General features: G+C 43.2%; 1 protein-coding gene across 1 annotated transcript in view; it reads left to right on the top strand.

Annotated features, from left to right (window-relative positions):
• GPR107 (G protein-coupled receptor 107) overlaps positions 1 to 12,189 on the top strand; it is an 81,176-nt gene that overhangs the window by 41,350 nt on the left and 27,637 nt on the right. The window contains exon 12 of the mRNA XM_042781450.1: positions 353 to 446. Within this exon, the coding sequence (XP_042637384.1) occupies positions 353 to 446 (94 nt within the window). The remainder of the gene's footprint in view (positions 1 to 352; positions 447 to 12,189) is intronic.

Genomic DNA, 12,189 nt, shown 5'->3' with positions numbered 1-12,189 from the left:
TACGTGGCATAAATGGGAATTTCAAACCACAAGGGTCCAAGGAGCCATGCTCTTTCAGATGTTGAAGCTGGTTCTGAAGCCACAATGTCATATACTTGGTGCTGATGTTTATGTTCTTTAAGGCAGATTATTCATTACCAAAAACGAAAAGAAACGGTATTTTTATATTGTTTTTAATAAAGTTTTGTTACTGACCTTTTTTCTGATTATGAAAGTAATATATGTTCATTTTAAAGATTTTGGAAAACATATAGGAATTACAAATCTTACTTTAGAAATTTGTTGTATCGCATTATTTCTTTAAGTTAAACCTGGTTTCAAAACTTCATGCCAGGGTCAGATAGGGCCCCAGGGTTCTTACTAGAGAACAGGGTTCACAGTGTAGTTACTACCGAGATTCCTGTTGGCCTGCCCCGTGTGATCTGTTGAGGTCCAGCAACTGTCTTGTTTGTGGGCAGCCTTGGGCATGAGGGTCTTGCCGAGGCTGGCAGCCCTGGTCAGTCAGTGGTCAAAGGTCAGCCTCCGGAAGCCCACAGGTTTCTAGAGTGCTCAGAGGCCTCACTAACAGAAAGTGTTGACCTTTTTTTCCATAACCCTGTGAATTACTGTATTGTTTTCTCCTCTTTTCCTTCTAAGAAGATGCTAGGTTCCCTTTCTCCTCTAAAATACCCTCTGAGATAAATTCTTTTCAGTGAGTTTAAGCTTTGAACGGTTGTCTTTAGACAGCTTTTGCTTTTAGCCTGGCTGCCTGGAGGGTCCCTGATCAAGGGAGCACAGAGGGTCTTCTGCTTTAAAATGGGGTAAAGGAAGATTACAGAACTATAAAACAGACAAGGATTCAACAACCATGCCGCCACAGAGAGCAAAACCCGAATGAGAAACTAAAACTCACTCTCTGGGAATAACTGTTGTTTGGAGATACTCCCCCACCCCTACCCCCACCCCCACTCAAGTATGTTGTGTACAAAAGGGGGCTTATTATTTCTGTAAGTTAATGAAAGGTCTTTTTCTCATATTAATATATTGAGATGAGACAACTTTAATGTCTCATCTTTATAACTTTCATATTTCTGAAGGTTTTTTTTTGGGGGGGGGATATTTGGCCAAAGATACTTAAAAACCCCTAGGGGCAGTGCTGTCATTTGGTAAGTTTATCTGTGCTCCTTCTGTGGGTTCTTCAGACCCTGCCCCCCCTTCCGTATCCTGTATCCCCCTTTTATCATTCTGAAGGAGCCTTGGTGGCACAGTGGTTAAGTGTGCTCAGCTGCTAACCAAAAGGTGGTGCCTAGAACTTGCCAGCCGCTCCGTAGGAGAAAGATGTGGCAGTCTGCTTCTGGGAGGACTTACAGTCTTGGAAACCATGTGGGGCAGTTCTGCTCTGTCATCCTATCAGCAGAATCTGCTTGATGGCGATGGATTTGGGTGTTTTTTTTTTTTTGGTTATCATTCTAATCCTCTGGCTGCCTCTAAACCCTTTCTTTTGTATTTAGGGAATCTGGGGATAACATTGATTTCTCCATGAGACATTGGTAGTTAGCGGAGGATCTAGTAAAGCACTTTGCCTGGGCCAGATAGCACACAGCACACGAAGCCCGAAATGGAGTCAGAATTGCCCCCCAGCATCTGTAGTAAAGAGAAACTGTGGAGCAGGAATACTTTTGTTGGGGCCTGGGGCATACTGGGCAATTTCTTATTTTCTCCACCAGATGACAGCATGGCGCCTCTTCTACCAAACCAAAAATGAATACGGGCTACGAAAGCAGGAACACATAGGACTCACACCATTCTCGTGATGACACACTGTTAAGAAAGCACCCAGTTCTCACCAGTGAATATTGCAAACCATTTGGAACGGGAACAGGGTAGATTAGGGTACATGTGTCGTTTTGATTAGTGTTCTTACCTTTCATGGAATTGAATGTAGGCTCAGGATGCCTTTGAGCTAATCTGCAAATACAGATTTCACTCCATACTTTGAGAAATGTTTATGCATGTGACATTTCCAGAGTCAGGGTAGCCATGTTGCCCACGATTGAAGTCTCCTCTGCAGAGAGCTTTCAGGAACCACACATATGGTTGGCGCCAGGCCGACTGCAGGTGTAACTGCGTGTGGGTGTGCACTGCTTGTCCACTCCAGGACAGAGACGAGGAACGCAGCAAAGCTGAAGGGGGCACGCAGCCTTCCGCTGGTTCCTGACTCGTGCGCTGTGCACCTCAGCTCGCCTCTTCTGAGATCTAGCTCATCCTAGAGGTGACTGGAAAGTAAAGGCCATAGGCAGTGATGTCTCCTCCTGGCTTTGAAAGCATTTCACCAGATGTAGACTGACATTTTGCCTCCTGTTCTTAGGCTTATTATTCCACTGACCCACTGTGTGACCTTGGACAGCGACTTGGGCTTAAGAATCTCATTTTTAGTTTAGGTCCAGTCCAGGCTACCTGATAAGGGGACCTGCTGTTTGTACTCACTCTTCCTGGGATTGAGTGTAGCTTTCCGAAGGATTCCTGGTGGTGCAGTGGTTACAGCGCTCGGCTGCTAACAGAAAGGTTGACGGTTCAAGCCTACCAGTGACTCCACAGGAGGAAGATGTGGCAGTCTGCTTCCGTGAAGATTACAACCTTGGAAAGCCTTTGGAGCAGTTCTACTCTGTCTTACAGCCCCTGTGAATCAGAACTCGACTCCATGGCAGTGGGTTTGTCTTTTTGGTGTAGCTTTCAGAGGGCATTTGGATTTTGTTTATTCTTGTTTGTCCCTGGATTCCTGTTGACTGAACCTGAGGGAAGTATAAAGGAAACATCAAGGATGAAGCTGCCCACTGCCCTTAAACTTTGTCTCTCTCTCCTGTCACACGCTGTGACTTCCCTGTGTCCTCTGGCGTTGAGATTCACTGCTGCACCGCATCTTCTGAGAGGCAGCCTAATTGAGTCTTGCCCAGATCCGTCTAGCTCTGGTTCCACTGTGTTTGGCTACCAGGATTTACTGGCTGTTACTGCCCTTGAGTCTGCAGCCTCTATTACCTTCTCTGTCTCATGTGTAATTCATTACCTATAGGACTGGCTTAGAAATACATTAGGAATTTAATTAACAGTCTCTGCTTCTGATCCTCCTTTGTTTTCCCCTTGTGTCCGAGGAAAATTCAGAGGATGTATTCTGAGGAACCTTAGCTTTTACGTGAGCTTCAGAAGCATGGGAACAAATGGAGACTGACTAGTTGTAGGGGTTATGGAATAGTGCCTTCCTCTTGAGCTGCTTCCTGTGCTGGAAATAGGGGTCACCAGGAGGGGTGTTTATTAGGCCAGCAGTTCTCGAGAGGGTCTTCAGGGTCAAAATTATTTTCATAATAGGTTATTAGTGCTGTTCACTGTTGACATTTGTACTCATGGTACAAAAGCAGTGGTGGATAGAATGGCTGGTATCTTAGCGCCAGATCAAGGCAGTGGCTCCAAACTATACCACAGCTTCTGCATACTTGCAGGAGTGGGGAGAGGGGATCATTTCACTTAAGAATGACCTTGATGAAGTAGTAAAAACTATTATGGTTTTAAATTTCAACCATGAGCACGTATCTTTTAATACTGTGATGAAATGGGAAGTATGCATAAATACTAAAGGGTGATGGTTGTCCTGGGAAAAGCAAGTGTGCACCTGTTTGGGTAGCAGTGTAAACTAGCCACTTTTTAAAATAGAATACTATTTTTATTTGTAAGAGTGACTGACAGACAAACTGCGATTACTCAGAGTTGAGAGTTTGTCAGACATTTTCTTGAAAATGAAGGAAGTGAGCCTATCACTTAAAGAAAAGTGACTGATAGTATTTGTTGCCAGTGATAAAAATTTGAGCTTTCAAGTGAAAATTAGAATTTGAGAAGGCTTGTATCTACCACTCTGAGCTCTATAGTTTCCCAGTCCTTAAAAGGTTTCTGATGTGAGCAAGGTTAATATTAAAGTGTGATTTTTTAAATATTTTGTAATAAAATGTTTCAGTATTTGGAAGATCTGCAGAACTCCATGAAACAATAGTTTCCAAATGTTGAATGCATGATGTTATATAATCATACATGGGTAAAAGAGTCATTCAAAATTAGGAAAAAAAACCCTAGAATCTCAAAAAGATTCATTCAAAGTGCAGGGACAGACCAGTGGATTTTAATGCAATAGACTATGAAAAAGTCATTGATACAGTTTCATATTCCCCACTACACTAATCTATAAGAACTGTCACCTGTCAACTTCTACTGTAGAATCAAATCATCTACAATTACCTGAAAAGTCCTATATTTATGTAAGGCTATGTTTTCTTCATGTTCTTCAACCTCCGCAGCCTTTCACAATAGATTGAATGAAGAGACAGATATGAGAATCTAGCTTATGTTAGCATGTGATGTGTTTATTTTTGAATGAGTTAATAGTTTTGATTTTTTTTTTTTTTTAAACTCATTTAAAAATAACAAAATAAACCCATTACATATATTTTTGAAGGAGCTCTGGTGGTGTACTGCCTAAGGCATTTGACTGCTAACCAGAAGGCTGGAGGTTCAAACCCACCACCCACTCCTCCGAAGGAAGACTGGGCAATTTACTTCCGTAGAGATACTGCCTCGGAAAACCAAGGAGCTTTTGGTGAAATTTTACATAATAAATTAGGTTCCCATTTGACAGCTTCTATTGTTCAGTGACATTAGTTACATTTTTGATAATGTGTCAGCATCTCTTCTGCTTGTTTGGTTTCTGGTATTCTGGTTTCCTTGCCCCTTTATCTCCTCATCTTTGCTTTAGAGTAAATTTTGACCTTTTGGTCTCATATAGATGGTTTTTCAGTAGAGTACCATATTTACAAATAATATCCTTTATTTTGTGTACCACAGTGTTAGTTCACTAAAAGGTGATCTCCAGGGTTAGTTTGGGGTCAAGGTTTAGAGTACCTCAGGCAATAGTAGTCTCAGGGAGTCTTCTGGTCGTAATTCATCCACTGAGTCTGGACTTTTTAAGAATTTGAATTCTGCTCTGTGTTTTTCTCCCCTTGTATCAGGGTCCATCTTTTGTGGCCCTGATCAGAATTGTTGGTAGGGTAGCTGGCATCATCTAGTAGCTGTCTTCTCAGGTTAGATGAGGCCATGGCTCATGGAGGCTATTAACCTTGTAGACTAGTTTCTTCTTTGAAACTCTGGTTTCCTTCTTACTTCTTAGCTCCTTAGATAGCTGTTCACAGGCTTTTAAGACCCTACACACTACTCACTTCATTAGGATACTGAACATGAATTTTGTGAACTCTATTGTGCCAGTTAACTGAGTTGTCCCATGAGATTAAAGTCCTGAGCCTTCAAACATAGAAAACCAATCTTGTAAAGTGTTTGCTTATGTCTGAGAAGTGTCTTTAGTTGTGTCTTCTATGAATATATGTGCCTGCCCACATATCTGTACTTACATGTACATATAGATACTTCTGTCTATACATGTCTGTCCCTGTATCTAATATGGTAGATATTGATTGATAGAACCCACATAAACAAACATTTCTTTTCAGAGTCTTCAGTAATTTGTGAAAGTATAAAGGAGTCCTAAGACTAAAAGTTTGAGAACTGTTCTGATAGGTGCCAGGCGTCTTGTCTCTTGTGGTCATGAGGACTGTACGAGTTCCGTTTTCCTCTACCTGTTGAGCTTATTTCATACTTGCCTGGGTGCCTGAGGCTGTGTAAGATATCCATTAATTCTAGGCAGCTCATGCCAAACAATTGTGTTTTATTTGAGTATGTTCATATAAACAGACCCAGTGAAAGATCTGCTGGTGAGAAAGGAAGATAAATAATCATCGTATACATGATGGTTACGACTTGTATTTATGTGTTTAATTTTTTCCATTCTTAGTTGCCTGAGACTGGTCATTCTTAATCTTTGTATTAGTTTTTTTTTTCCCCCTGTACTAATTTTGTAAAACTCGTTGCTATTGATTTGATTGCAACTTATAATTACCTATAGGGCAGAGTAGAACTGCTCATACCATTTCCAAAGCTGTGATCTTTACAGGAGCAGATTGCCTTGTCTTTATCCTGTGGGTCCCCTGCTGAGTTTGAACCACCAACCTTTCGATTAGCAGTCCTGTGCTAACCACTGCACCACCAGGGCTCCTTAGTTTCTTAGTGCAATAAGGTACCACAAATTGGGTGGCTTATAAGAACAGAAATTTATTTTCTCACAGTTCTGGAGGTAGAAAGTCCAAATTCAGAGTGTGGACAAGGCCGTGTTCTCTCCGAAGGCTCTAGAGGATCTTGTCTCTCCTGGCTCCTGGTCGGCCCAGGCATTCCCTGCTTGTAGCTGCAGCAGAACTCCCATTATCACATGGCCGTTTCCCCTCAGTCTTTGTCTCTCTGTCTCTTCTCTTTTATATAAGACCACTCATATTAGCTTAGGACCCACTCTTCTCACGTGTGAACCCTTGTAAACTTAACTGATAACATCTTCAGAGACCCTTTTTCTAAACAAGATCTCATTCCCAGTTACCAGGGGTTAAACTCAATGTAAATTTTTGGGAACACAATTCATTCCCTAACAACCTTTTGAGAGGGTAATACATCTTTTGATTTAATAAGAGTTACAGCCCTCCCCATATCTGCATATGGTTTTCCATGCAACTGCAGGGGATTCATGGACCCCAGATTTGATAACCCCTTCTTTCAATTAAAACACCTTATTACGCTTGTACAGTGACTTGGATAGAAACATACTATGTGTCATGATGCAAACCTCCCTTAGAAGGACTGATTCCCTGAGGGGCCACAGCTAATGTACCGTTGGCCTCTTGTAGAACTCTGCTTATTTCCTCTCACTTTTTCTTTCCTTCCTTTTGCATTTTGTTTCCCACTTGCACTGAAATACACCTTAAAGAGCATCTCTGTTCTGGTATTTTACATAACCTATTACTTAGGAACTCTGGTAGCTCAGTGGTTAAGGCATTTGGCTACTAACCAAAAGGATCAGCTAATCATGGGAATGCCGCAGCAACAACCTTTCATGCTGTTGTGCATAGGGTTGCCACAAGTCGGGACCAACTTGCTAGCTGCTAACATTGCTTTGATGGGAATCTGCATTTTTGACTGACCAGCTGGCTTTTCACATGGGTTATCCTCAGCTGATTATCAGCAGAGCTTTTCTGTTTGGGCTGATGTACATAAGCACTTCTTCCCTGACTCCAGTGACTGGGTCCCCAGCTGCAAATATAAATTTATCTAACTATCATTTCTCATTTTTCAAGTAGAAACTAAGCTAAAGACAGATGCTATAGGCACTGAGAGTTATTACAAGTTAAATCTGGAGACTCCAAATCATAAGGTAGACAAGGGAGTAAGAGAAAGAAGGGGAAGCCCCCGCACACTGCCCCACTCTCACCTCCACCCCGGCAGTGCATTTTGCTGTGAGTTTTCTTCTCCAGTGTGTGGGGATGGCTCTAGCTGTAGATGCAGCCTGGCCAGGAATGGTTCCTCGGCTTTCTCCGGCACAGCAGTGTGCTCACTCGCACTGCTGTTGAAAACAGTGCATTGGGATCCCATCCTCCGAAGTACTGTTGCAGGTGGAGAAATGAGACTCCCTTTATCTGGTCACTTAGGAATTTTTCCTCTTTCCTTTTGTCCCTGTGTCACTGGAGCATACCACACCTGTCATGGAAGTCTGAAGTTGTGCCTTTAGAGCACTGTATACAGCTGACCACTACCAAAGGTGGGGAATATTGGCAGACAGGGACCAGGGCGATGTGATGGAAGTCAGTACAGCGCTCCTGGTGAGCTAGCCCTCCAGCGCAGATGTTCTTCACATGGCGCCTGTGAATGCGTTACAGCAGGGCCGGTGGGATTTTGTACATGCATTTTGTCTGGGGAAAGGTTTGGTGGCTTCCAACAAATTCTCAAAGGGATCTGTGACCCTAGATGTAAAAAGTACTGCTGAAGGGATCCTTGAAGAGAGTATGAGAGAGATTTGAGTATATTTTATTATGCTGCCTTAATACAGTGGTTTTTAGTTTATTTTAATCACCAAAAACCCCTTTTCATCAACAGATCATCCAAAATTCCTATAATGTTACCAACCTAATCATAGCTTCTGATCAACATTCTGAAATAACTGATTGACCAGTGATAACCACCCTGAGTTAATATAATCTACAGCCAACAGAAAAGAGGCTTTCTCTATCACCAGCCTGAAAAGCAGCCTTGTGATGGACACATTACCAGTTTTTATTAGACCTTTGAAAATACTGGAAAGAAATCTATCTGCCTTGAGGGCTTAGCCACCCAGCAGGCCTGGTGAGCAATCCCTGGGGTCAAGCCGTCCCCGGGCCTGCCTAGGTTCTCTTGCCTGCTGGCATTAGCATACATTTGATTGCCTTGTGTCTTGAGCTGCTGTTGAAACCATCTTTTCTCATTTGATTGCAGCAATATTCAGGGAAGGTCAGACCCCTTATTGTGAGGGTTTTATCTGCTATTGGCCAGGCTGTGTCATCAAGCAGAGGGAAGTCTGACCTTCCTCGTCTAGCTCACTGCTGACTGAGAACTGGGCAGTGGACAGCCACGGGCAGCAGGAAGCACCTCAGCCTCAGTTGCGGCCTCAGATGTAGTGTCTGATGCAGCTCACAGCATGGCGTCTACCTGCTGCAGGCTGACTGACATGGGACTGACAGGAGCAGGGCTTGACATCATTGTGGACCCTGAGGACAACCCATGTCTTTGGTGTGTTGTTAGAGCAAAAGGGAACGGTAGACCATTCCTGGAATTGACAGCACAAGTCTTCTATAGAATTTAAAAAAAAAAAAAAACTTACTGCCAGTGAGTTGATTCTGATTCACAGTGACCCCCATTGGGTTTCTGAGGCAGTAGATCTTTACGGAAGTAAATTGCCCAGTCTTGCTTCCATGGAGCGGCTGGTGGGTTTTCTGGTTAGCAGTCAGATGCCTTAGGCACTGTGCTACTAGGGCTCCTTTCTATAGAGTTAGTCTTTACTAATAATATATGGTATGGGATTTTTTTTGGCCATTTCTGTTTGTTCCTTTTTTCATTTATTATTGAAGATATAATGTACTCACAATAAGATACATAGTTCCTTAACTATTTAGTGCAATGAGTTTTGGCCATTCTTAAGTCATTTTTAAAAAGATGTGTATTGAGAATACATTTTGGACCATTTTCCACATGGCTTTCATCGGTTTGAGTATCAAAGAATTTGTATCGGTTTGAGTATCAAAGCCTTTCCCCATACATGATCTGATACTATCTTTGTGAGATGGATTGTCAGGATTTTCTCTGGTGGTGGCCAAAGGACACCTCGTGAGCTAGCCCCTCCCCAAAGTGGATGATTTCAGGGCACTGTGGTCCTAGTTCAGCATGTGGCCTTCATCCTGGGGTGACTTTCTGTAGGTAATGAGAAAAGCTGTACAGTCGGGGTTTTAGGCCTGTGCTTGACCACGAGTGAGGGAAGCTCCCTTCTGCTCCTCCCCCATGCACAGTGAGCTTGAGCACCAAGTTTAAGCAGATTGTGGAAATGCTTCAATTCAGAGTGAGTCAGAGTGACTCTAATGCCAACCAGGATTTGTCATCATCCTTATTTCTTTCATTTTTATATTTGACTCAAAATTCCATCTGAAGCGCAGTAAGGAAGAAGCAGGTGAAAAGGATGATGGGTAGGTGGGGATGTTTTAAAGCTGGAGGCTTTCCATAAACCCAGGGAAGGATTGTTTTAGAAATTTTTCACCCTTTAAGTGGTTGTTGCGGGCCTTTGCTTCTGCATGTCACATAAATCCAACAGTATTAACTCCTTAGAATGGATTGCTGGCAGCTCCTGGGTGTATTGCCTGGCGTTTTGAACCATGATTGCATCTCCCTGAAGCGCCAGTGGATTATAAAGCTCTGAATAGCCTTTCTCTTATAAAAACGTAGGCATTAAGAGCTCGGTCCTTGGAGGGAGTCGAATTGGGTTCAAGTACTGGCTTCTGCATTTACAGGCTGTGTATGTGAGACTTTGTTTCTTGGTATCTTCACACCTTAGTTCTTCATCCGTGAGGCTGGCAACAACACCCCTTTCCTCATTGAGGTTATTGTGAGGATTGCATGTGATAAAGCACAAGCGGTGCCTGCCCTGTGCCCAGCACGTAGTAATGACTCAGTAAATGGGGCTACCAGTGCTGCTGTTGGTGTCATTGTCATGGTTACAGGACCATCCAGGGAAGTCAGCTGGGAAAGAATGGGACAGTCTCTCCTCTTGTCAACTTGCTTTATGAGTCCTTTAGCTTAAAGGGCAAAGGAAAATCTAGGAAAGGGACAGCACCCCTTCTCGATGAATGTGTTACCTCTTTTGCTGTTGGATCAAAGTATTGACTTTAAACATTTTTAAGCATTCGAAAGGGCCATGACTGGTGCCAGTGGGTGCTTGTTCCATTTTCATCAGTAGAAGTACTTAACCAAAATCAAGAGTTATGGTCTTTTTTTTTTTTTTCCTGAGAGTGAGTGGAAAGAAGAGAGTTCTCATAACAGAAGAGGTCAGTCTTGTAGGAGCTCCTAAAACATCTGTCCATGGCTTCTTCCCACCTAGGTCCCTACCCCCATGTCTCTCCTTCCCAACTCCCTGGAAGGTTTCTCACATTCCTTATTCCAGGCTTGATTGCATAAGTCTAGAAAGCAGCTCACACATCTCTACTTAAATAAAACTCTCCAGGTGCTTCTGCTGCTGGTCTGGTTACAAACCTTTGCTATAAGGAAATTCTCATCCACTCCCTACTTCCCACTCCCCAACCCTCACACACACAGTTATTCTCCATATGAGGAGACAGATGCCTAGAGAGAGAAGTGACAGGCCAGGCCCAAGCACACTGAGTTACTGTGATGCAGGAACCAGAATTCAGGGTTCCTGGCTCCTGTCCAGTGCATTTTTCCTCTCGCATGCTCATTCTTTTACCATATTTGCTGTTCCTTGTGGTGGGGTCAGAAATAGCCAGCCTAGACTTGGTGAGCCTTCATTCCCCTGTGAGCCCAGCTCCCTGTTGTCCAGTGAGCAGTGAGCTATCAGCATTCCTAACTCCAGGGAAATCTTTGGAAGAAAAGCATAGGGAAGCTTGGGATTCCAGGCTGTGACCGCTGTGTCACTGATCATTGCGTAATGCTGGTGAAGTGTCACACTCCCTGGAGCTGGTTCATCTGCTCAGCATCCTGACTCATTGTGTGCATACGGCAGCACTGCTTCCACAGGACCCAGGCCTCTGGAGCATTCCCAGGTCACCATTTGCTCCACTTTTACTTCCTAGAGTCTGGATTCCTGCCAGATGGAGCAGCCACTAGGCCATGGTACACACCATATTTGGTATGGGGCTATTTATTCATCACTATTACTATACATCAAACATTTAAGTACTTACTGTGTGCTTTCTGTGTACTAGCTCATTAATTCTCCCCAGCAGTCCTGAAGATAAGTATCATTATTCGTGTCTTACAAATGAGGGAACTGAGGCTCAGAGAAGTTAAGTGCTTTATCTGAGGTCACACAGTTAGTAAGCAGCAGAATTGGAATTTGAACCTGAGACGTTCAAGTGTGCAGGGCCTATACACTTAACAGTTCTGCTGTCATTTTCTTACTGCAGTAAGTAAACCAGTTCCCTGCCTTCACTACCTTGGTTTTGACTAGAACACCGACGTGGGACTCAGGAGTCTGATCCCTGCAAGCACCAGTCTTATAAACAAAAGACTTAACATGTGACTAGAAATGATAGCTCCCCTTGATTGTGGCTGCACTTCTTTTATTTTTTTTTCCTTCTTAATTTTTATTGTGATTTGAATGAACGTTTACGGAGCAGATTTATTTTCCGTACGGCAGCAGTTCATACACATTTTGTTTCACAACATTGACAGCGATTCCCCACAATGTAACAGCTCTCTTCCCACTTCCTCCCTATAGTTAGCTCTTCCCTGTGTTGTTCTTTCCTATGTATTCCTGCTCCCCTGAGCTATCTCCCTATGCAAACACTGCCCTTCTGTTCTCCCACAGTGATCACTCTAAGGAGTATACTCACCTGGTATAAATGTTCACCCTATATGCTTATCATTAGGCTGGAAGCCACGACAGTAAATTCATTTCCAGACCTGAAAGGTCCCTAGGAGCCATAGTCTTGGGAGTCTTACTAGCCTCTATCAGACCAGTAAACCTTGTCTTTTTATATATGT

The sequence above is a fragment of the Orycteropus afer genome, unplaced genomic scaffold, assembly GCF_000298275.1.
Source record: "Orycteropus afer afer isolate SDZICR_OR568_19922 unplaced genomic scaffold, OryAfe1.0 scaffold00123, whole genome shotgun sequence".
NCBI lineage: Eukaryota > Metazoa > Chordata > Mammalia > Tubulidentata > Orycteropodidae > Orycteropus > Orycteropus afer.
This window is presented reverse-complemented; position numbering and strand designations above follow the sequence as displayed.